Source organism: Lissotriton vulgaris, chromosome 4_1 (assembly GCF_964263255.1).
Source record: "Lissotriton vulgaris chromosome 4_1, aLisVul1.2, whole genome shotgun sequence".
NCBI classification, from domain to species: Eukaryota; Metazoa; Chordata; class Amphibia; order Caudata; family Salamandridae; genus Lissotriton; species Lissotriton vulgaris.
This window is the reverse complement of record NC_141691.1, coordinates 1546846331-1546869664: the sequence shown is the minus strand read 5'-3', so window position 1 is coordinate 1546869664 and position 23334 is coordinate 1546846331. Positions and strand designations below refer to the sequence as shown.

The window sequence follows — 23334 nt, the reverse complement described above, 5'->3', positions numbered from 1 at the left end:
GGAAAACCAGGCTGCGAGACAGAACCCGACCAGTGTACAGGGCCACTTCCCATGTGGTGATTGCAGCTGTTGCCACCAGACTCAGAAAAGCAAGAACCTCACATTCAGGAATGGCATGACATGGGAACAGCGCCAGTTCTCAAACTGTAACACAAAAAATGTGGTATACTTAATCACCTGTCCATGTGGTTTGGAATATGTAGGCATGACCACTCGACCAGTCAAAACAAGAATTGGTGAACATAAGTCAAACATACGCTGTAAAAAATCAACAACCAAAATGGCATCACATTTCCTGTCACTACAGCACTGCATAAATGATCTTCGCTGGACTGTCATTGAGCGACTGCCTTCGGAATCAGGCCTGTTCCAGAAGGAACAACGTTGGGTGTTCCGCCTTGGTACCCATATCACGGGACTAAACGATGACATACCGTGGAGCCAAATCACTTGACCACTACGGCTGGAACCTGCTAAAAATCGCATCTCTGAACATGCACTACCTCCGACCGGCTATTACGCATGCGCATAGACGCCAACGGGAAACAACACATGCGCATGCACACATGATACATAGTCGTATAAACAACGGCGCTCCTTTTTTCGGTTCTCTGTTCAGCGCCGGACCCATGAATAGCACATGATTGGCCAAGAAACGGAAAGACCATATATGGACATTCCGGTAATGAACAAACACCAATAGGTCACATGTCGAAGTTAATTAGATCACAGACGTAGAGGCGAAAACGAACAGTCTTCATACATGTTCCCTGTGACTTCCGGCAATTAACCAATGACAATACACCTAGCCTCTCTTTAAATACCACCAAACACGTCCGCAATTCATTCACGGCGGAGCAGCACGGGGTGGTAGAAGGAGGCCAATATAGGCGGATTTCGTGAGTATTCTCTCCATACAGAATCCAGCCTCACTGGGCAGATGGAGGAGGTAAGAAGTAAATATAAGTAACAGCACTGAGTCCACCTTTCTATCATTGTAGATTGTGGATCCACTTACCCACCTTGATGCTCAGGACTTGCTCATGAAGCAGTAGACATCGAAAACTACGAGTATGTCTGAAAAACAATAAGTACAAAAACCTAAGTGTGTTCTATGGGTTGTGTGTCTAGTATGTCTTTTCCTTTACAGATTGTTCTCTGTTTGGGGCTCCAGGTGACTGCACCTGTCAGAGCCAACACCTCATGGTAACCAAACCTAATGGTTTTTTCTTTTTTTGCAGGACATGTAAATACATGATCCCAAAAACCGCTGTAGGCACATTGTAGCCAACTTGAAATGAGTGATTTCACTTTTCATTAAATATATTTACCCCCTTTTTTTAGAAATACGTGAGTAGGGTTGGGAGTTGTGCCCCGTCCTGAAGAAGGTACACACGTACCGAAACATGTCGACGCACACCAGAGGTTTTGTCCATAATTAAGACAAGCCAACCTCGTCTTTTTTCTGCACACCTTTTAATAGCACCAGCTAGGGGTACGAAATAAAGTTTTTTTCATTTTTCCCACTAGCCAGGTACTTTTTAAATTTCCTCACCACGTTTCCCACTCACATTTAATCCCCTTATCACTCACAATCAACACACACCACACATAGTTCACACCTGTCAACGCTCCCACGTAGTCGTAGGTCGCAGCGTGCCGCATCCCTCTAGCGGGGTGCGAAGACCCCGATGATGAAGCATGACACCAAGGGGCCTGTTGGTGTGTGAGGGGTATTTTTCACAACACTGAGTGCTTCCCCTTCTTTTCTCACACTAGCAGTAGGATTCTTCTTGTTTTTGTATCAGTGCCCGTGGAGTAGGAATCCTACTTTGTACTCTACCTCCCTTCCTTGTTAAAAATAGTGTCTAGGCAGCGCGCAGCTGCGGGAGTTCCCCACAGACATACTATTCCATACACATAGACAGACACACACTTAGGTAAAAAAGAAGCCAGCGGTTCCATCAGAATGGAAGACGAACATGGCCTCACTTTCGCGGAGGCAGAAATCGATAAGATTCTAGCAGACAGCAACCTTTTTGAAGGACTATGCAACCAAGACACAGGCCCAAAAACAAACGACTGGAATGAATTGTTGAATCTCAGAAGAAACCAGATAAAAGCCGCTTTACACGGATTGTTCATGACCCAATACCTCCGCAACAAAATGGCACCACCGGGCCTGATTGTGAAAAATGAGCCACTAATTTTCCAACAGGACATGGTTTTTAAGAAAGAGTGGTCACTAATCTCCTGGCACTGTTCAAGAGATTGGTTAGTCCTCATAATCAAAACAGCTGCTAGGATCACACAAGAACTCAAAATTGAGATAAATAAAATTGAGATCCAGCTGCAAACATATATCACACCAGAGGAACTGAAAACCAGACTCGAAGAACTAAACCAACAGATGACGGAATTCGAGTTCAATCTGAAACAAAGCAAAACTAACAAGCTGACAAAGGATGTAGCGAAATTCACTCCAGAGAGTGCATACCCATACACTAGAGTGGACTACGTCTCAAAAAACAACTACAGCGACGCAGATAGCGACACTTCTGATACCGGCTCATCAGGTTCCAACTCGAGTGGAAACAAGGGGAACAAACAACGGAGGGGTGGATGGAGACAAAGACGCCAACAATTCCCTAGACAAAGGGGATGGCGAGGTTTCCAACCGCCAAACCATTACCAACCGTTCATGGGTCCACCTCAATTCAACCCTTTCCAGTTCGGACCAATGTGGAACCAGGAATACAGTGATGGTTTCTACGGACAACAACAACCCTATGGAGGTCAACAGCAGCCTTTTTTAGGGGCGCGCCAGAATTCGCGCGGGAAAAACCGGAAAGGGAACAACGTGGCGTGGGAAGATCAAGAACAGCCCATCGCCCGAACAACCCGGAGCATGACGGGGTCACTTCCGAACCAACCGTCTACCAGCAAGAAAGGGACCTAGTGGTGAACCTCACACCAGTCACTTTGACCACCACGCAGAAAAACATCCTGAATAAAGGACTGGGATATGTCCCCACACATAAACCGGATGTCTTCAAACTCAATGTGGAGCTACAAGATTTCTTCAGGAAATTGAAATTGCAGGCTTTTTTTAAGGATAAACCTCTTCCTGAAGACAAAACCGATACGGGTCTGAGATTAAAATCAACTTTCACCCCTCCAGACACAAGCATCCCGGTGGAGATCCTAACCTTCGAGAAAGCGGTGGTTACAGAAGTTAACAAACTGAACATCCAAGGAAGTAATGTCTTCCACAATACGAGCGGAGAAGAGCAGAGAGCCCTTCGAGAACTAACATCTAACAGTGAACTCGTCATAAAACCTGCCGACAAGGGGGGAGCAATCGTATTGCAAACACTCGAAGCATATGACAGGGAATGCCTACGTCTTCTGTCTGACCCACGGAACTACAAAAAATTGGACATTGATCCAACAGAAAGACTACGGACACGAATTGGTGGCATGGTGGAAGAAGGACTTGCCCACGACTGGATCAGCAAGAAGGAAGCTGATTTCCTACAGCAACCCAACCCCAGGATCCCATATTTCTATTGTATCCCCAAGATACATAAGAATCTTGACAACCCTCCAGGGAGACCTATTGTGTCTGGCATTGGGTCTATCCTGGAACCCTTATCAAAATTCTCTGACGCCTTCCTCAGACCGATGGTACAAGCCACAAATACATACCTCAAGGACACCAAGTCAGTCCTACAACTCCTGGAAGACCTACCTTTTGACCCAACCATGCAGCTCCTAGTAAGTCTCGACGTGGAAAGTTTATACACAAGCTTGCCCCACGAGGAGACACTGGAGATAATCGAGGAGGTACTCTTTAGCCGACCGTGGAAATACCAAACACCAAGAAACCTAGTCCTGGAGTGTATTAGTATGGCCCTGAAAGACAATTTTTTTCAGTATAAAGAGACACTGTATCTACAAACCCAGGGGACAAGTATGGGAAGCATGTTTGCGCCGAGCCTGGCAGGACTATACGTCCACCATCTTGAAGAACAAAAAATCCTGCATGAGAACAATCCGTACCGTTCCCAGATTGGCATCTGGAAACGGTACATCGATGACATTTTCATCATTTGGAACGGTGATGCCAACAGTGCTAAGAGTTTTGTGATCTGGCTAAATAACCAGAACCAATATCTAAAATTCACTAGCACCTTTTCAAATAAGTCGATGGTCTTCCTAGATTTGAACATTTACAGCGAGGATGGAAGGCTAAAAAGTAACACCCACTTCAAGCCAACCGCCAGGAATTGCCTGTTACGCTATGACAGTTTTCACCCCAGACACCTGAGGGAAAATCTGCCGTACGGACAGTTTCTGAGATTACGGAGGAACTGTACGGAACTAAGTGAATTCAACCGTCAGGCAAAGGACCTAACAATAAAACTCGTGGAAAGGCAGTATCCAACGAGGACCATTGAAAAAGCGAGAAAACGCGCAAAAAACAACCATAGGGAGGCTCTTATAGAGGAAAATCCCAAAGAGAAAGATATGAACAGGAGACCCATCTGCGTGACAACCTACTCCACAATATCGAACCAGGTGTCAAAGGTGATCGAAAAACACTGGGGCATCCTGAACTGTGGAAACCTCAATTTTGAGAAACCAATGCATGCACATCGGAGGGGCAAGAACATAAAAGACATCGTGGTCCATACCAGACCACGGGAAAACCAGGCTGCGAGACAGAACCCGACCAGTGTACAGGGCCACTTCCCATGCGGTGATTGCAGATGTTGCCACCAGACTCAGAAAAGCAAGAACCTCACATTCAGGAATGGCATGACATGGGAACAGCGCCAGTTCTCAAACTGTAACACAAAAAATGTGGTATACTTAATCACCTGTCCATGTGGTTTGGAATATGTAGGCATGACCACTCGACCAGTCAAAACAAGAATTGGTGAACATAAGTCAAACATACGCTGTAAAAAATCAACAACCAAAATGGCATCACATTTCCTGTCACTACAGCACTGCATAAATGATCTTCGCTGGACTGTCATTGAGCGACTGCCTTCGGAATCAGGCCTGTTCCAGAAGGAACAACGTTGGGTGTTCCGCCTTGGTACCCATATCACGGGACTAAACGATGACATACCGTGGAGCCAAATCACTTGACCACTACGGCTGGAACCTGCTAAAAATCGCATCTCTGAACATGCACTACCTCCGACCGGCTATTACGCATGTGCATAGACGCCAACGGGAAACAACACATGCGCATGCACACATGATACATAGTCGTATAAACAACGGCGCTCCTTTTTTCGGTTCTCTGTTCAGCGCCGGACCCATGAATAGCACATGATTGGCCAAGAAACGGAAAGACCATATATGGACATTCCGGTAATGAACAAACACCAATAGGTCACATGTCGAAGTTAATTAGATCACAGACGTAGAGGCGAAAACGAACAGTCTTCAAACATGTTCCCTGTGACTTCCGGCAATTAACCAATGACAATACACCTAGCCTCTCTTTAAATACCACCAAACACGTCCGCAATTCATTCACGGCGGAGCAGCACGGGGTGGTAGAAGGAGGCCAATATAGGCGGATTTCGTGAGTATTCTCTCCATACAGAATCCAGCCTCACTGGGCAGATGGAGGAGGTAAGAAGTAAATATAAGTAACAGCACTGAGTCCACCTTTCTATCATTGTAGATTGTGGATCCACTTACCCACCTTGATGCTCAGGACTTGCTCATGATGCAGTAGACATCGAAAACTACGAGTATGTCTGAAAAACAATAAGTACAAAAACCTAAGTGTGTTCTATGTGTTGTGTGTCTAGTATGTCTTTTCCTTTACAGATTGTTCTCTGTTTGGGGCTCCAGGTGACTGCACCTGTCAGAGCCAACACCTCATGGTAACCAAACCTAATGGTTTTTTCTTTTTTTGCAGGACATGTAAATACATGATCCCAAAAACCGCTGTAGGCACATTGTAGCCAACTTGAAATGAGTGATTTCACTTTTCATTAAATATATTTACCCCCTTTTTTTAGAAATACGTGAGTAGGGTTGGGAGTTGTGCCCCGTCCTGAAGAAGGTACACACGTACCGAAACATGTCGACGCACACCAGAGGTTTTGTCCATAATTAAGACAAGCCAACCTCGTCTTTTTTCTGCACACCTTTTAATAGCACCAGCTAGGGGTACGAAATAAAGTTTTTTTCATTTTTCCCACTAGCCAGGTACTTTTTAAATTTCCTCACCACGTTTCCCACTCACATTTAATCCCCTTATCACTCACAATCAACACACACCACACATAGTTCACACCTGTCAACGCTCCCACGTAGTCGTAGGTCGCAGCGTGCCGCATCCCTCTAGCGGGGTGCGAAGACCCCGATGATGAAGCATGACACCAAGGGGCCTGTTGGTGTGTGAGGGGTATTTTTCACAACACTGAGTGCTTCCCCTCCTTTCCTCACACTAGCAGTAGGATTCTTCTTGTTTTTGTATCAGTGCCCGTGGAGTAGGAATCCTACTTTGTACTCTACCTCCTTTCCTTGTTAAAAATAATAGTCAAAAATAACCCATCCATGTTTGTGCTAAAAAATGATACACTTTTGGATTGTGTAATATATGTACATTGACCATGTAAACTACTAATACTGTCTGGGTAGGTAGCCCAGATTGCTATTCCTCTATCAATCCAATCACTGAACTATCTCGAAGTCGTTCTCTAATTTTCATCTGGGATCCTTCCCATTCCCCACACTTGAGCACCCACCTTTTCTGGACGTTCCCTTGGAGCATCCACTCTGAATTTTCTGTTAAAATGATTTTTTTTTGTTTATAAATAAATGAATGCAGTAAGATTTCAACTGCTTTTTCAATTATGATTGAATAAACTATGTTACTTATTATATCTTTGGCTGTTGCACATTATTCTCTTATATGTTTTAAATACTATGAGCAGACACTACGTGAGCGCAAAAGTTTGATTTGATATAATTGATTTAGATTGCATAAAGGAAGGTTTAGGACCATAGTATCTGAGCCCAGGTCCAAGACTGTTATTGGGTCACCCCATTTTTTAAATGGTTTTAAAAACACCCAGCACCTGCTCTTAGACTTACACTGTGACCGGACACAAACAACGGGGACACCCCCTCAACAGGGGCAGGGCAGGCAACAAGTGTCAAGGTCAGGAGGTGACAGGTCGAACACTGGTATCCTCCTATAATTACTCAACTCGGCGCAGGGGCAACAGTGGTAATTAATTCCTGGGGACATGGCCAGGCAGGAAATTGAGATTAAAAACATAACTCAGATTTTGTTTGTAGATCCTTGGGCCTTGGCTCCATGTTTTCTTATGTGCTGTTGTAGTAGCTAGTACTGTGTGAGCATGGTCTGCACGCACAGCAGTGAGACTTAAAGAGTAAATAAGTGCACCTGAGAGGCACGCTTTAAAGCGCCTGCTTCTTCTGAACCAAGCCCTCCTCACCTTGGGCCCACTCAGCTCCTGTGCTTTAATTATCCTACTTATTGCCCCACCACGGCCACCCTCCGGTTGGCAGCTGAGGGTGGCTGTGCTTGAGGTGGGGCGACAGTGCATTGGAAGGCTGGAAGTGCCAGACTACACGGAGACTGTGATGAGAGAGCAGGCGGCAGACTGTGGCTCCAGGAGACGACTCCAGGACTCAGCTCCTGTCATCTTAAAGCTGCCATGCTGCAGGAGCTGACTGTGCAGCCCGTCACGGCTGCCCCAGTCCTCATTGACCACTCAGACCCCGCGCTGCTGTAAATGAAGCTCCGATGATTGTGGCCACATACCTGCTTCAACCTCAGCATTCAAGTGGTCAAAAAGCCTGATTAATGCATTTTAAAGCAGTGATGCGGACTGCCGCATTAAAATGTGTTAGTCTAATGCCTGATGCGTGGTACTCGGCAGGGCTGCTGCCGTAACACTGTGCAGTAAAGGCATACACACTCACCCCAGGCCAGAATTCCATGAGCCTGCTGAGTACACCAGAATTCTGTAGAGTGTATACCATCAGCCCTCGTGCTTCATGGACTGCGATGCCCAGGAGGACTTGCCAGGGCATTGCGAAGATGACATCTGAGACCGGACAAAAGAGCAACAGTTGCAAGTTTCAATAGTCCATGGTGTGCTGTAAGCTCTGCCTCCCCTTCTGCTGTTTGTAAAAGAATAATAATAGAAAATTAAAAAGGATATTTATACCTTAGCAAGCTGCAAGGTCCAGGGTCGCAAAGGCAGTGCCAGCGGTAGGAAAAGATGAGCCCCTTTTTCGGCCTCGGTCCTCCCTTCTCTTCCTATCCTGACCATGGCATCCTCACAGACGCACAGGTACGTATACACTAACGGTCTCCAACCTTATCTGTTGTAAAAGCGACTTATGTTTATTGAAAACCATAATGAGCTACTAATATCACTAGTGTTGTAACAGTGCTTGCATATGACGAGATTACGCAGTGACCAACATATGGAAGATTATCCGCAGCGATCACATGAGTTCATCAGGCAAGATCTAAATCAGTAATTAAAACAAGGCTTTGTCTATTGGGAATGGGCTATATGGATAATTCATAACAACATTAGCTGCAATGCCCCTAGCATCATGGCAATGGCATTAGAAAAACATCTTCCAAATACATTTTCTTATCACTTAAGTTAATTCAACCATTTTTCTCCAAACATCAGTTTATAAATTAAAAAAATACACAAATTTTCGCCTCAAATACACATTCTCAATTGTGTTATGCGCTTACTTATTCATCCAAGCAAAACCTTCACATTTTGTAGGCTTTCTGCACACAGGAGAGGAATTTGCAGGAAGCTGGAGAGCTCCCAGCAGCTCACGTGCTATACTCACTGGAAAAGCCTGAGGGAGTCGTGAACAGGCCCTGGGTCACTGAGTAACACAACCTTTCTTTTCTAAGGTAGATGTTTACAAATTTCCGGAAACAGTCGGCGCTGCAAGTGAGAACCTGGGCTAAAACCCAAACTCTTGCTAAACAGAAACCTTTTGACGTGTTTTAGTTTGACGTCAGTATCCGGCTACTTAGGAATTTTTGTAACATTATTTCACCACTTTTAAACCACAACAGCTTTTTATCTGCCTCCAAGCTTTACCGTGAGATTTAAAGTGCAAATGTTGCAAAAACGCAATAACAGTCGTGCATCATCATGTTCCCAACCAGCAATCAAAGCAGCCAGAGGCCGGTATTTATGGAGAACCGACTGACTCAACCCGAAACAAACAATTGTAGCAGAATGAGGCTGCGTCAGCGTCCCTGCCAAGAAGCCGCTTTCACAACGGGCAAAGGACAGCAGCGCTCACAGATTCGAACAATACATTTGAATTGTTTCACTTTTTCACGGTTTCTGATAACATCCGAGAATTCGTTTTCAAAAGATACACGATTAAACAAAATAAGGTAAGCGAGGGTATATGTGTGCATTAGGAAGCACCTGGAATTGCAATCTAATATGGTCAAGTCAAGTCAAGTCATAGGATTTGTATAGTGCACTACATACCCAGAGGGTTTCAAGGCGCTTAGGAAGGGGAGGATGATTACTTGTCAAATATCCACGTTTTAAGTTGCTTTCTGAACGCTAGGTGGTTCTGGGTAAGGCGAAGGTAAGCGGGGAGTGAGTTCCATGTTTTAGCAGCCAGGTATGAAAAGGATCTGCCTCCCATGGTGGTCTTGTTGATGCGAGGTACAATGGCGAGGGCTTGGTTGGAAGAACGTAGTTGGCGGGAGGGGGTGTAGAAGGACAGTCGTGAGTTGAGGCAGTCTGGTCCGATGTTGTAGAGTGATTTGTGTGCGTGGGTAAGCAGTCGGAAAGTGATCCTCTTATTGACGGGTAGCCAGTGGAGGTCTTTAAGGTGACCAGTGATGTGTTCGTTGCGTGGGAGGTCTAATATGAGCCTGGCTGAGGCGTTTTGGATTCGTTGGAGTTTCTTCTGGAGTTTTGCGGTAGTGCCCGCGTAGAGGGTGTTTCCGTAGTCCAGTCGGCTCGTGACCAGAGCGTGGGTGACTGTTTTCCTTGTATCGGAGGGGATCCAGTGAAATGTTTTTCTGAGCATGCGAAGAATGTTGAAGCAGGAAGAGGATACGGCGCTGACTTGTCTGTTCATTGAGAGTGAAGAATCCAGGATGACGCCTAGGTTCCGTGCGTGGTCTGTCGGGATGGGTGCTTTTCCGAGGGCTTCCGGCCACCAGGAGTCGTCCCATGCAGAGGGGGATGTACCTAAGATGAGGACTTCTGTTTTGTCTGAGTTCAGTTTCAGACGGCTTTGTTTCATCCATTCGGCAACTTCTTTCATTCCTTCGTGTAGGTTAGTTTTGGCGGTGCTGGGGTCATTGGTGAGAGAGAGGATCAGTTGAGTGTCGTCCGCGTAAGAGATGATGTTGAGGTTGTGTTGGCGTGCGATGGCCGCGAGGGGGCTCATGTATACGTTGAAGAGGGTGGGACTGAGTGAGGATCCTTGTGGTACGCCGCAGATGACTTCAGAGGCCTCGGACTTGAATGGAGGAAGGCGGACTCTCTGGGTTCTTCCGGTGAGGAACGAGGTGATCCATTCAAGTGCTTTTCCTTGGATTCCGATGTTATAGAGGCGTTGTAGGAGGGTGCTGTGGCAGACTGTGTCAAAGGCTGCGGAGAGGTCGAGGAGGATGAGGGCGACTGTGTCTCCATTGTCTAGTAGCGTTCGAATGTCGTCTGTTGCTGCGATGAGGGCGGTCTCAGTGCTGTGTTTTGCTCGGAAGCCAGATTGTGATTGGTCGAGGGATTTGTTGGCTTCGAGGAAGGTGGCGAGCTGGTTGTTGACAGCTTTCTCGATGACTTTGGCCGGGAATGGGAGAAGCGAGATGGGGCGGTAATTTTTGAGTTCGGTGGGGTCCGCTGTTGGTTTTTTCAGAAGGGCGGTGAGTTCAGCGTGTTTCCAGTCTTCCGGGAAGGTGGCGGAGTTGAAGGAGCAGTTGATGACGTCTCTGAGGTGCGGAGCTATGACGGAGTCTGCTTTGTTGAAGATGTGGTGAGGGCATGGGTCTGTGGGGGATCCTGAGTGGATTAAATTCATCAGGCGGATGGTGTCCTCAGCGGAGATTGGGTTCCAGTCGTTGAGAATGTTCACGGGGGGAAGATGATCAGCAAATGGTAGGGTGGGTTGATTTCCGGGTTGGTTGTCAAAGCTATTGTGGATGTCTGCAATCTTGTTGTGGAAAAATGATGCTAGGGAGTCGCAGAGGGTTTGAGAGGGGGTGATGTCGTTGGAGTTGGCCGAGGGATTGGAAAATTCCTTGACGATGTTGAAAAGTTCCTTGCTGTTGTGGGCGTTGTTGTCAAGTCGATCCTTGAATGCTGTTTTCTTGGCTTTTCGGATCAGTTGGTGGTGAGTGCGGGTGGCGTTTTTGAAGGCGACCTTGGTGCTGGTGGTTGGGTCTTTTTTCCAGGCCTTTTCAAGGGAGCGGCAGAGTTTCTTGGACTTCTTGAGATCATCGTTGAACCATGAGGCCTTCTTGCTGCCAGGTTTGCTTTGCCGTTTTTTCAGTGGTGCTAAGGTGTCGGCGGTGTTGGATAACCATAGGGTGAGGTTAGCGGCGGCTTCGTTGGCGTTAGAAGAGGGGGCTGGGGAGTTTTGAAGGAGCGATGCGGAGATTTGGTCCGTGGTGATTTTGTTCCAGTTTCTTTGCAGGGTAGGTTGGAGGTGGATGTTGGGTTTTGGTTTGTTGTAGGTGAAGTGAACGCAGCTGTGGTCAGTCCAGAGGAGGTCCGTGGTGTGGCCGAAGGAGACATGATTGCTGGATGTGAAGATGGGGTCGAGTGTGTGACCTGCGATGTGGGTGGGGGAGGTGACTAGTTGTTTAAGTCCGAGGTTGGCGAGGTTGTCCACGAGGGTGGCGGTGTTGCGGTCGTTGATATTTTCAAGGTGAAAGTTGAGGTCTCCCAGAAGGATGTATTCTTTGGAGGGGAGCGCGTGTGGAGTGATGAAGTCCGTGATGTCTTCACTGAATTTTGTGCGGGGTCCTGGTGGTCTGTAGAGGAGAGTGCCTCTGAGTGTGGTCTTGGGGTCGATGTGGATCTGGAAGTGAAGGTGTTCGGAGTTGGCGAGGTTGGCGTCAGAGCTGGTTGAGATGCGGATGGATTTCTTATGGACGATAGCGATTCCTCCTCCTGTGTGGCTGGTGCGGTCTTTGCGAGTGATCTTATAGTCTTCAGGGATGGCAATGGTGATGTCTGGTGCGGAGGAAGCGTTCATCCATGTTTCCGTAAGGAAGGCGATGTCCGGAGAAATGGTGTCTAGTAGATTCCATAGGTCAATGGCGTGCCTGTGGACCGATCAGGTGTTGAGAAGGATGCATTGTAAGTGGTTGGGGTCGGGAGTCTGATGTGTGGTTGTAGTGGAGATGTTGTCGGTGCCGCTGAATTTGCAGGAGTAGCATGAGAAAGGTCCATGGGTGCGTCCAGGAGCGGCTTGAACGCAGTTGGGGGCGCGACCGGGGTTAAGGGCTAGGAGGGCGGCGGCATTGTAGGTAATGCGGGGGGCTGGGTAGCGCGAGGGGCAGGGGGTCTGGCGCTGGGCAAGGTCCAGGCGCGGACGGGCGTAGACGGGCTTACCTTTGGCGCACCTTCGGCGCGGATTGGGCGCGGACGCTGCGCGTAGACGCTGCGCGCGGGAACTCCTGTCATATATGGATGGTGGAGGGGGAGGGGCGAGGGCGTCTCAGCTGGGAGGCGGGGCGGGCACACGAGGACAAGCACAACAAACAAAATGGAGGCGGAGGGGGGGGCACAGTGGAGCGCTAGCGGCAAAACGCGTTTAAACAATCTAAACAGCACAGAAATGCACCAAGCGCTACTACAGCAAAGCGCTAAGCCTGCAAGCAACAGTTGAAAAATACAAGGCAATGTGAACAGCAATTCAGCGCTACGATACTAAACAGCACAGAAATGCACCAAGCGCTACTACAGCAAAGCGCTATGCCTGCAAGCAACAGTTGAAAAATACAAGGCAATGTGAAAAGCAATTCAGCGCTACGATACCAGCAGTCAGCAGGGACCCTGGGAGCGACCACTCGGCTCGTGGAAGAGGAGTGAGATGGTGTACTTTGGCATTTCCGTTCAGTGTTTGGTTCGTCCCTTATAAAATTACTTCATGGTTTTACTAATTTATTCTTCAAAATAGGTATTCATTACACTCTCATACTGAAAATATTGGAACCGCTCGATGGAACAGCTATCTTCACTAAGTTAGACCTTCATGGCACTTTTCATCTGCTTCTCACCAGAGGCTGGAAAGAAATGGAAGCTTTTGGTCTTTGTGGATAATACACCCTTCAACATATGTAATGGTCCTGCTGTTATTGAATGCTTTCTGGTTAATACCATCACAGAATAAATCTGTAAACATGAATCTAATATCATCAATGAGATACAGAGCCAATATCTAGGCTGTCATTTCCCGAAAATTGTCTGATTTTGAAATTAAGTTTTGTGCAACTAAATGGGTGCTGCAGGCCAGCTGAGACATGTTATCTCAATAGAGACCACATCTACTGAAGGGTAGACAGAAGTTTTTTTTTCTTATTAACCATCTGAATCGACGAGTACTCCAGAAGGTAAAATGTAGAGATAGTAATGTGTTTGGACAAAATATCTAATTTGAAGTATTCAGTGTTTAATTTGTAAAGAAAAAAAAAAGTGCCAGGGCTCTTGTCAGGCGGCCACTGCAGCTTGCACCACACATTGCCTCTGCCATGCTGCAAACGATTTTAACAACACAACAGCTAGCCATCACAATCTTAAAAGTGTGACAATTCAGACTATTCCAGGGCCTCAAAGCTATAAGAATGACTTAGGAAGCAGGGAATGGTCATTTTTAATGTATATGGAATTGAAAATAAGCTGTTGTTGTGGTCATCTCTAAATTAGTCAAACACCGCCACCTTGTGGCAGACTGTCACAAGTGCCAGTGTTGACAATTAACTGCCTGTGCAGAGCACCAGAAACCACCGGCTCAAATTGAGCACTTGAAATATTAGTACTCCAAGATATTGGAACAGAATATTGTGATTTAAAAATATTGTGAAAAACATTGTTAAGAATAACAATATTTTTGTACATAATATTGTTTTGAAGAATATTGCTGTTTTTAATATTGTTTTCAGTAATATAATGGTACAAATATAGTTTTCTAATTATTTTATTGAATTGTAATTCTTATATTAATTTTGCTTGATAGTATTTTTGGTTTGATTATTATGTATTAGATTTCTGTAGTTTGTAATTTTAAGCTATTTATTATTTAATGCTATTTGTGACTTATAGTGGTGTAGCTGGTTGTTGGGTTAGTAGAGGGAAGCGTGTGAAGTTATTTAGACTATAATTTACTTACTTTATTGGTAATTTATTTTCATGTTTAATTAAGTTTAATTGATTATTAATTATGCAAACCTTGTAGTGTTATATTATATTACACATTTCAATTCACATTTCATTTCTTAATCAAATTTTAATATTAGTTATAGTAAGTTATATTTTAGTAGCAGGTTGTTGGGATTGTAGGGCTATAGGGTGTGAAGTTAATAAGGTTATAAACATTAACATGTATTGGTAATTAGTTTTTAATTACTAATTAGTTATACAATTTATTGCTAACTTTGTAAATAGTTTATTACCTATGTACTTAAGTTATATATTAGTAGAGGGATGCTGGGTCTGTAGGTGTATAAGGTGGGAATGTTACTAATATATAAAGAATTAGACATTATTCATCATTTTTTAATTGATAAATAGTTTGATACTAAATTATGTAATCTATATTTTAGTTGTGGGTTGCTGAGTTTTTAGGGGAATATGGTAAGTAGCTGAATTATATTAAATGTTTTTTAATGCAATTTTATTATATAAAACAATTATGATTTGATTATGATGTATGTACTGTTAGACCTGGCATCCTTGGCGTGGTGTTCCCAGTCTTTTTGCTTCTACCTCCTGTATGTTTGATGTTATATTGGACGTCATTTTTACTGGTTTATGTACTCTGGGCACTTTACCACTGCTGATTAGTGCTTAAGTGCAAGTGTTCCCTGTGAAATTTGTAATGCTGATTGGTTCTCCATGACTGGCATATTTGATTTACTGGTAAGTCCCTGGTAGAGTGCACTATGTGTGCACAGGGCCTGTAAGTAAAATGCTACTAGATGGTCTGCAGAACTAGTTGTGCCACCCACATGAGTTGCCCTGTGAACTTGTCTCAGGCCTGCTATTACAGTGTCTGTGAGTTCAGTTTTAAATTACCATGTCGACTTGGCAAGTGCACCCACTTGCCAGGCCCTACCCTTCCCTTTTACTACATGTAAGGCATCCTTAAGTTGGACCCAAGGCACCCTCATGGGCAGGTGCAGTGTATGTGAAAGTCAATGCATGTACTGGTGTGTTTTACATGTCCTGATAGTCAAACACTTGCAATTTTGTTTTTCACTATTGCAAATTGATTAGCTCGCCCATAGGCTATCATTTTTTCCACAAGAGTAGTTTTCAATTGGGAACAGCTAGAGATTTGGAATTTGGGCTCCCTGAGGTCGGAATTTAAAAACACATATTTCAGTGTAGGTGGTTTTTAGATTGTGTATTTGAAAATGCCAATTATATAAAGTGAGCATGTTCTTGTTTAACCATGCTGAGCCTCTGCCTGCATGTGGAAGCAATGTCTCTTTATACTTACAGTGGTCTGTTTGTGCATTCACTCCAGGCAGTCACACAATGGGAGTTAAGGTGCGCCATGCACATCCGGTTGGCCCATCACCAGGCTGATGGGCCTTCCTGAGCTAGAGTGGTGGGAGGAGCTGTCACCTGCACCTGAATAAAGCTGTGCCTGGCCTCTCACAATGCTGTCTCCAACACCCTGGATTGTGTGGGAGCCACACCGGGCAGGACAAGAACTTGTGTACTATCTGAAGAATGCCTACTTCAAAGGCCAAAAGTGGTATAAGTGTTGGACCTAAAACACCAGACTTTTACAACACTTCTGGATCAAGAGGAATCTTTGCCAAGTAGAAGAGCTGTAGAGCTGTAAGGAGGAGGTCTGCACCTTTGCTGTGTGTTGCGTTACTGGGTTGGCCTGTTGTTGCTGCTTCTGCTTTGGATAGGATAAGGACTGGACTTTGCCTTGTATCCTGGTTGTGACGATTCTCCAAGGGCTTGTGTACTTGCCTCCTGTTAAGAAGTCCCAGAGCAAGCAAAGACTTCACCTACAGCATCCCTGAACTCCACTGCTGGGAGTTCTGACCTGTCAAGGTGTGCCAATTCCAGTTCTGGGCCCTTGGAGGTTTTTCCTGCTGCAAAGATCTGCTTGAAACCATCAAAATCGATGCATCTTCCTTTCAGAGCCTGTTTTTTGGATACAGCACCAACGCACTAGAGAACTTTCCACACATCACCATGCGGTCGAACAAATCGATGCAGTGCCTGTCCACACCTGAAGAAACCGCCGCTGCCCAAGTTCAGCGCACCATGTCTCCAAAGTCCGAAATCACCACCCTGGCTCCGACGCGAGCCCCGCTGTGCGAATGACAAGATCGACGCATCGTTGAACCGCAGCTGAAGAAATAGACACAGTGCATGTTTTCTGCTACTGCATTGACCTTCAGCGCATCTGGATTTCCATGCATCCCACCTGTGCGACAGGTTTCCTGACGCATCAACCACAGACCAGAACTGTCTTGGATTTCAACATATAGCTTCCTCCTTCAGTCTGGATTCAATGCAAGACTTCTCCTGTGTGTAGCAGAACTGACGCATTACCTCAGGAACCGATGCATTGCTGTGTTTTTTAACACTTTCCTCCTCCATGGCTGTTGTGCCTTTTGTGTAATATGACGCATTTGAGGTATTTTGTGTAAAATAACCACCTCCATAGAGTTCTATGGGCAAAAGTGCTTGAAACCTTTTAAAAGTCATATTTTGAGTTGTATATCTTAGATTTCTGTTGTTTGTGTCTTGTCTGTTTAGATAAAAAGATGATTTATTTTTCTAAACTGGTGTGCTGTCTATTTGACGTGTTTTCATTGGGTTCATTTGGGTGTTATGTACAAATACTTTACACATTGCCTCTGATATAAGCCTGACTACTCGTGCCAATCTACCCAGGGTGGGAGCAGGGTATATCTGGGTGTGTGACTCCGTTATACTGACTAGAAGGACGGTTGCCTTCTTGGACAGGGTGCCAGCTACAGCCAACTAGAGACCCCCATTTCTAACATGTGCATTAATAAGTGTCTTAATTATTGTGTAATTGTTGTAGTGTTTTGTTTATTTTAATAGGTATGTCACATTTTATATGTTTATTAAATATGTATTTCTTAATGCTGTGTTATTTTTTTAGGTCAGTAGGTTGCTAAGAACATACTTGTCTTGCCTGTGTACTTTTTTTCACTTATGTCACCATACACCTTCACTGCGCCTTTTGTGTTGGAAATGAAACGATGTTCAAGGAAAAGTGATAATAATTTGAAAAGACACATTTTAAAAAAAGGCATAGTGAAACAGAGCTCTCCTTATGAGAGCAGGTTGCTGAACCTTCAAAGGAATTCTGGATGGATTACCGAAGAGTGCAGTGGAAAAAATAGTAGAGTTATGAAAATGTGAACATTCTTAAAAAATTGATACCACATATGAAAATATTCTACATATCTGGGCTTCCTTAACTAAGTAGATTCTAAAAGGGATCCCCAGAGGGACAGTGGCATTTTCTTTCTGTACTTGGTGAGAAACATTTCAGTACCTCTATGGAAACTTTGTGTCTATCCATACATTTAGTTTATATGATTTCTATGATGTAGCTACATCAGAGGTTAAAGGAGTGTTTTAAATAGAAAAGGTCAGACACTTACAAACAACTTTCAGACACTCAAAAGAGGTGCATACCCTTGATGGTGATGTCACCTACAGAGACGTTAATGTCCTTTATAATTGAAATACATATTATGATTTTGAATACAAATGTTTTTAGGATCCTATAGGCTTATGTGCTCTACGGCAGGATACTGTATGGATGCATCCACGTAGCATCTGGAGTGCCTACTCCTGAAGACCAATCAGAGATCTAGTGTAACATTGCAGCTCTAACCATATTATGCTATTCACCATGGGTCACCTTGTTTTCATGGACCAGAGGATGGAGTGTGCAGTGAAAGAATTTATTTTCAATTCAGGCCCTAGCAATGTTCTTTAATGGATATTTATTCTAATTCTACACACAGGGAACACCTCTATGGCCATATACATTAAAACATTTTCCCATAGACACAGAATGGGCAAAACCCTTTGATGCATCTGGCCCCTAGAGAGTTAGGGAAAAGTTCATATTTCTAGGTCTGGGATTTGACCGTACCGCTGTTGCTTCCAGTTTACATGGAGTGAATTTTTGGTCTGCTCATTCCAACCACTTTCTTCAGTGAGCCTCTTTTTGACATATATTGAAACTGTGTTAATCGCGTCTTGGCTGAGCTCAGTGGAGTATTACTTCACAGCTAATTTTATTGGATGTTTGGGTGTACCCTTTCACTCAAGTGCTCTCGATGTATGGCATGAGGTATTAGCCCCCTCTGTCTAGTCTAGTCAGCTGCTCTCCCCCAATGTGTCTTGCTATGTTTGTCCTCTTTGTTGCTTCCAACCACTCCCTTGTTCCCCTTTGTGTTCTTCCTTGTCCACCACTGTATAGTATCTCCCACACACCCATTCCTCCTTCTCTTGGGCCTCCTCAGTTCCCCTGCCTGACACCCTCTTAAATCTCCTTTGTCCCTTCTCCTGTATTCTCCTTGATACTCCACTTGCCACCCTCTCACATTTCCCTCCAGCCTCTCTCTCCCTCGTTCCCTTGTGTGGTCCTTGTTCCCCTGCCCACTACCTACTTTCATTACACCACAAGCAGCTTCTCTTAAATGTTGCCCTATCTGCATATTTTGTCTTGTTTTGTATTTCATAAAAGCTAAGCTGTATTGAAGGTTCCTTTGCTTTTATCGCCATCCTCTGTTTGCATGTCAATAGAAGCTCATGTGGCAAGGGAACCTTAATTATACTTTTTGGTGTCTTTCTATGTCATAGAAAATATAAAATTACTATAATAAAGGCTCCCCCTTCCCTCCGCCCTTTATTTGATATCGAAACAAAAAAAGAAACACATCAAAGGCAAGGGAGCCTTCAACATAACCCACCTGTCGTTTCTTGCCTGGCTGTGATGTGTGTATGCTGCATGCATTGAGACATGAATCCCAGGCCTACTAAAAAGTATTGGGCTGGGCCATGAATTTATTCATGAACCCCCTTAAAATGGTGATAGGTGAGAATCTTTTCAGGTTAGTAAAGTTCTGAAAAGTAACAAAACCTAATATAACCGGAGGAAGACACTAATTTGGTGACAACTATTAAGCAATTCCGATCCCAGGGACTCTAATCTACCCGAGGATCCCTTTACTACACAGGAGGAATTATTACGGATATATGTTTGTGCTTTGTCTTTTGCATTTGCTACACGTCTCTTAATGTTTGGGAAGGTTTTCTAGAAATGTATGTGTTTTCTCATCAGAGCACGCAAAATACTGCTAAAATCTGATACAGTTGGTTCATAATTTTATCAAAATGTTGTGTTTTTATTTCCACAATTAGCTTATATAATTGTGAGAGTTTGTTTATTTTCTTTGTTCTTCCAGCTCCACCTCATACACTGGAATTCTACACTTTACAACAATCTTAATGAGGCGCTGGGGAAATCTTATGGAGTAGCCATAATTTCGTTATTTGTCCAGGTGAATATTCTAATTTTCTATTGTATTATCCCTTGCTGTTGTTGCATGCGGTTTTCATTCAATTAATTGTCTTCTGAATTTCCTTGTTAGCGATTTAACCTTTTTTTGCATCCTTCAATGAAGCAAAACTAATAGAATATATATTTTTTTTGTTCTGAAACATCAGCTATTCAGAGATAATCAAAATAAGTCATTCAGCACTTTAGTCCCTTTTTCTGAAAGTAAGTACTTACATTGTTGGTGTAAAGTTGGGATATTCCTCAATTCTTTTAGAAGTCTAGAAATTTGCATATACAATAGTATGGGATTAAATTAATTACATGATACATAAAAAGGAACTCAGTTAATAAAGTGCCTAGTTGAACTCTCCAGCTTTCCATTTTTGATTTCTGAGAACAGAACATCTCAGAATCTCATTAATTACTTAAGACTCCAAATTTGGGATTGAAGGTGAAAGGAGTGATCTAGGGAGAAACTTGAGGGGCACAGACAATATGGATACCTGCCAGATTAACTCTTTTGCTAGAGTTAAAATATATATATACCATGACAGGGTGTCCAAAGTACAGCCTGCTTTTCAATGTGGGGGTGGTGGGATGGTGTTTCCCAGGTCCTTCCAAGTCCATCCAAAATTTGAACTGGTTGTCAGGACTATGAAAAGGAGCTAAGGGCAGCTATACTTTCTTCAGCTCCTCTCTAGCCACGCTCATCAGCTCCATTCACTTTTTATGTTGGAGGGAGAAGAGAAGGTGATTAGACAGAGCAGCCCACCTCACCTCTCCCTTCCTCCTAACCTATCTTCCACATCACCAATTGAACATGGAGGTGGAATTTGAAAGGAAGCGATTAGGTTGTTTCTAGTCCCTTATCTTCTAATTCCCACACACTGATTCAATTTCAAAGAGTCCTACCAAAAACCAAGATGCTATTTGGATTTTTTCTTATTGTAAGAAAAATCCCACAATTTGCCTGCTCTTTGGGGCACAGATATGCAATTCTGTGTCCCTCCAAGAAGCCAGATGTTGTTTGGATTTTTCTTAGTACAATAAATTCCAAACAGAGTCTGACTATCTGCAGAGACACATAAATGTAGGTGGCCAGCATGGAACGAGGTGGCTCATTTAATAAGAGTTGGTGTAGGGCAGCGCCTAAAGTAATTTTGCAGTGCTGCCCTACACTAATTTGAAAGTCAAGGAATGCACCAAGTTTACAAGATACGGTGTGTTCCTGTCCTTTCAGTCTTTTCAGCTAGTGCCAGTGCACAATTTGCCGCTGTGCGCCAATGCAGTCACCTGTATAATCCAGACAAAGAAGGGAGAGAGGTTGCATTCCTACCCCGACCTCCACAGTCAAAATACAATTCACACAACAGAAAGGTAGGAATGTGTACTATTGTTTAGTAGTGGCATGTGCTTTGTGAAAAAGACTGCCCTCACTCACAAATTGTGACATGCTTCATCATCAGGCTTGCTAACTGACATCCCTGCGCAGACCAACACCTGGGGCAGAGCAAAGGGGAGGGGAAGACAATACAAACATAAAATAGCGGGATCAACAATAAATGTGCAGTTTGTGAAGGTAAAAACTAGCTCGGTTGTGTCCGTGGTATTATTTTAATCCTGGACCACCCGGCCAGAGTTAAAAACGTGAAGGATGGTGGTGAAAAGAGAAAATTAGAATCAATTCACCCCCTCCTTACAGCAAAAGTGTCAACATGTTTCTGCCGATTAGACTACGCCCTTAGTGTTGGGTCACTCCGACATTTATTAGGATCATCAGGATCCCACTCAAGACACCTTCCAGTCCTATTCAGGATTTTACGGGGTAATTCCCTTATAGCAAAGGGTTTCATAAATCACACTTGTGAATTGAAAGAATTGACATTCACAGTTGGAAGGTAGTCTTTGGAATGTTTCAACTCATGTTCTAGCCCTGTGTTGCAACATGCTTTATATGTTTCACATAGTAGTTTGCATTTTTTCCTGTATACCACAGGTAAACATCACCCTTTTGTAATGCAGGCTTACCATGGTCTCATTTCCTCTACCTGTGAGCCAGCCTTGGTGCATTATTTCTGCATTCATTGTAGCTTGTCAGTGTGTTTTAACAAGAAGGTCTTTTTGGACGTCAATGAAATAGTTGAGTTAAGGCCATAACTAATGGCGTGGTCAGTTCCGCTCCATGCTCTGCTGGAGGAGACCCTATTGACCACTTTAATTAGTTAAGCTTGGGTCATGATATATTTCCTGGTCAGTACCCATGCTCAGCTGCAGGATGGCCCCTTTTGATCAACCTGAAATAGTCAAGCTAGATAATGACGAATGGCCTGATCAGTCCTGCTCAATGTTCTGGAAGAGGACCCCTTTAGACATAATGCAGTAGTGGAGCCAGTGCCTTGACTAGTGGACTGGTTGATTCCAATGGATAATCTGCAGAAGGAGGATATTATTACACTGCGTCGAAGTAGTTGAGCTAGGCCATGAGTAAAGGCCTGTCCAACCCCACTCAATGCTCTGCCACACGGGTTGTAGAATCTCGTGGAGTAGTGACATGTGCAAGCTCGTTCCTGAGGTGCCTCTTTGCTACTGCCGCATACCAGGAATGGAGTGCATTGCCTATTGCCACATAAATGATAACCAAAGATTTAAATAGATGTATACATTATGCATAGTAGAGGTTTCTAGACATGAACACAGCAAGCTTTATTCAAGGAAAACCAGGAAGAGGAATGGCTAGTACTCATTATTCGATAGCTGTCTGACAGTAAAGCTTCATGTCCATCTCAGCTGGAGGTTTTTCCTCTAATCCCCTCCGATATCAAAAGACACACAATGGATGGACGGAATGCACAACAAAACCGGTCCTAGGATGCTTGTTTCCAGTACAGGGAGGACGTGGCCTGGCAGTTCGGGATGGACTGTTCCCATTGGGCGCAGGGTCAAGACTGATTTGGATATGGCTGGGTCCAAACTGGAATGGCATGGTGAGCAAAGATACAATGGATTTAGGCCCAGATCTCTGTACTGGGGTGAATGTATGACATTGTTCTGTATTCTGTCCATCAATTGTCGTTTTTACATATAACCCACTCCATAGCCAGACTGCAAGGGGAGGTCATTCAGAGATTCTCAGGCAGGATGCCTCATTACTTTTGTTGTCATGCAGTACAGTTTTGCAACAGAGTGTTCATGTGGTTAATCACTCTTTTCTCCTCTCTCTTGTTTTCTCCTCACGTGCTGTTGCATTAGATAGGAAAAGAACACTTGGGCCTTAAGGCAGTTACGGATATTCTCCAGGACATCCAGTACAAGGTAAGGCATTGTTTGACTAAGGGAAGCAAACTGGCTGTGTTGAACCTGCTTTACAAACATAGGAGCGAAATTGAATTGTGGTTTCACACTTATTGCAAATGCTTTTACATGTGTCCCACTAAACACAGGGCATTCTTATCTAGCAGGATGCTTGTACACTTCCAGTTGCTTGCACATATCCGGTTGTGAGTG

General features: G+C 44.2%; 1 protein-coding gene across 1 annotated transcript in view; it reads left to right on the top strand.

Annotated features, from left to right (window-relative positions):
• The window catches only part of CA8 (carbonic anhydrase 8 (inactive)), a 644063-nt gene that overhangs the window by 354414 nt on the left and 266315 nt on the right, over nucleotides 1–23334 (top strand). Inside the window, exons 4-5 of the mRNA XM_086965784.1 lie at nucleotides 19736–19831; nucleotides 23080–23142. Coding sequence (XP_086821910.1) covers nucleotides 19736–19831; nucleotides 23080–23142 — 159 coding nt within the window. The remainder of the gene's footprint in view (nucleotides 1–19735; nucleotides 19832–23079; nucleotides 23143–23334) is intronic.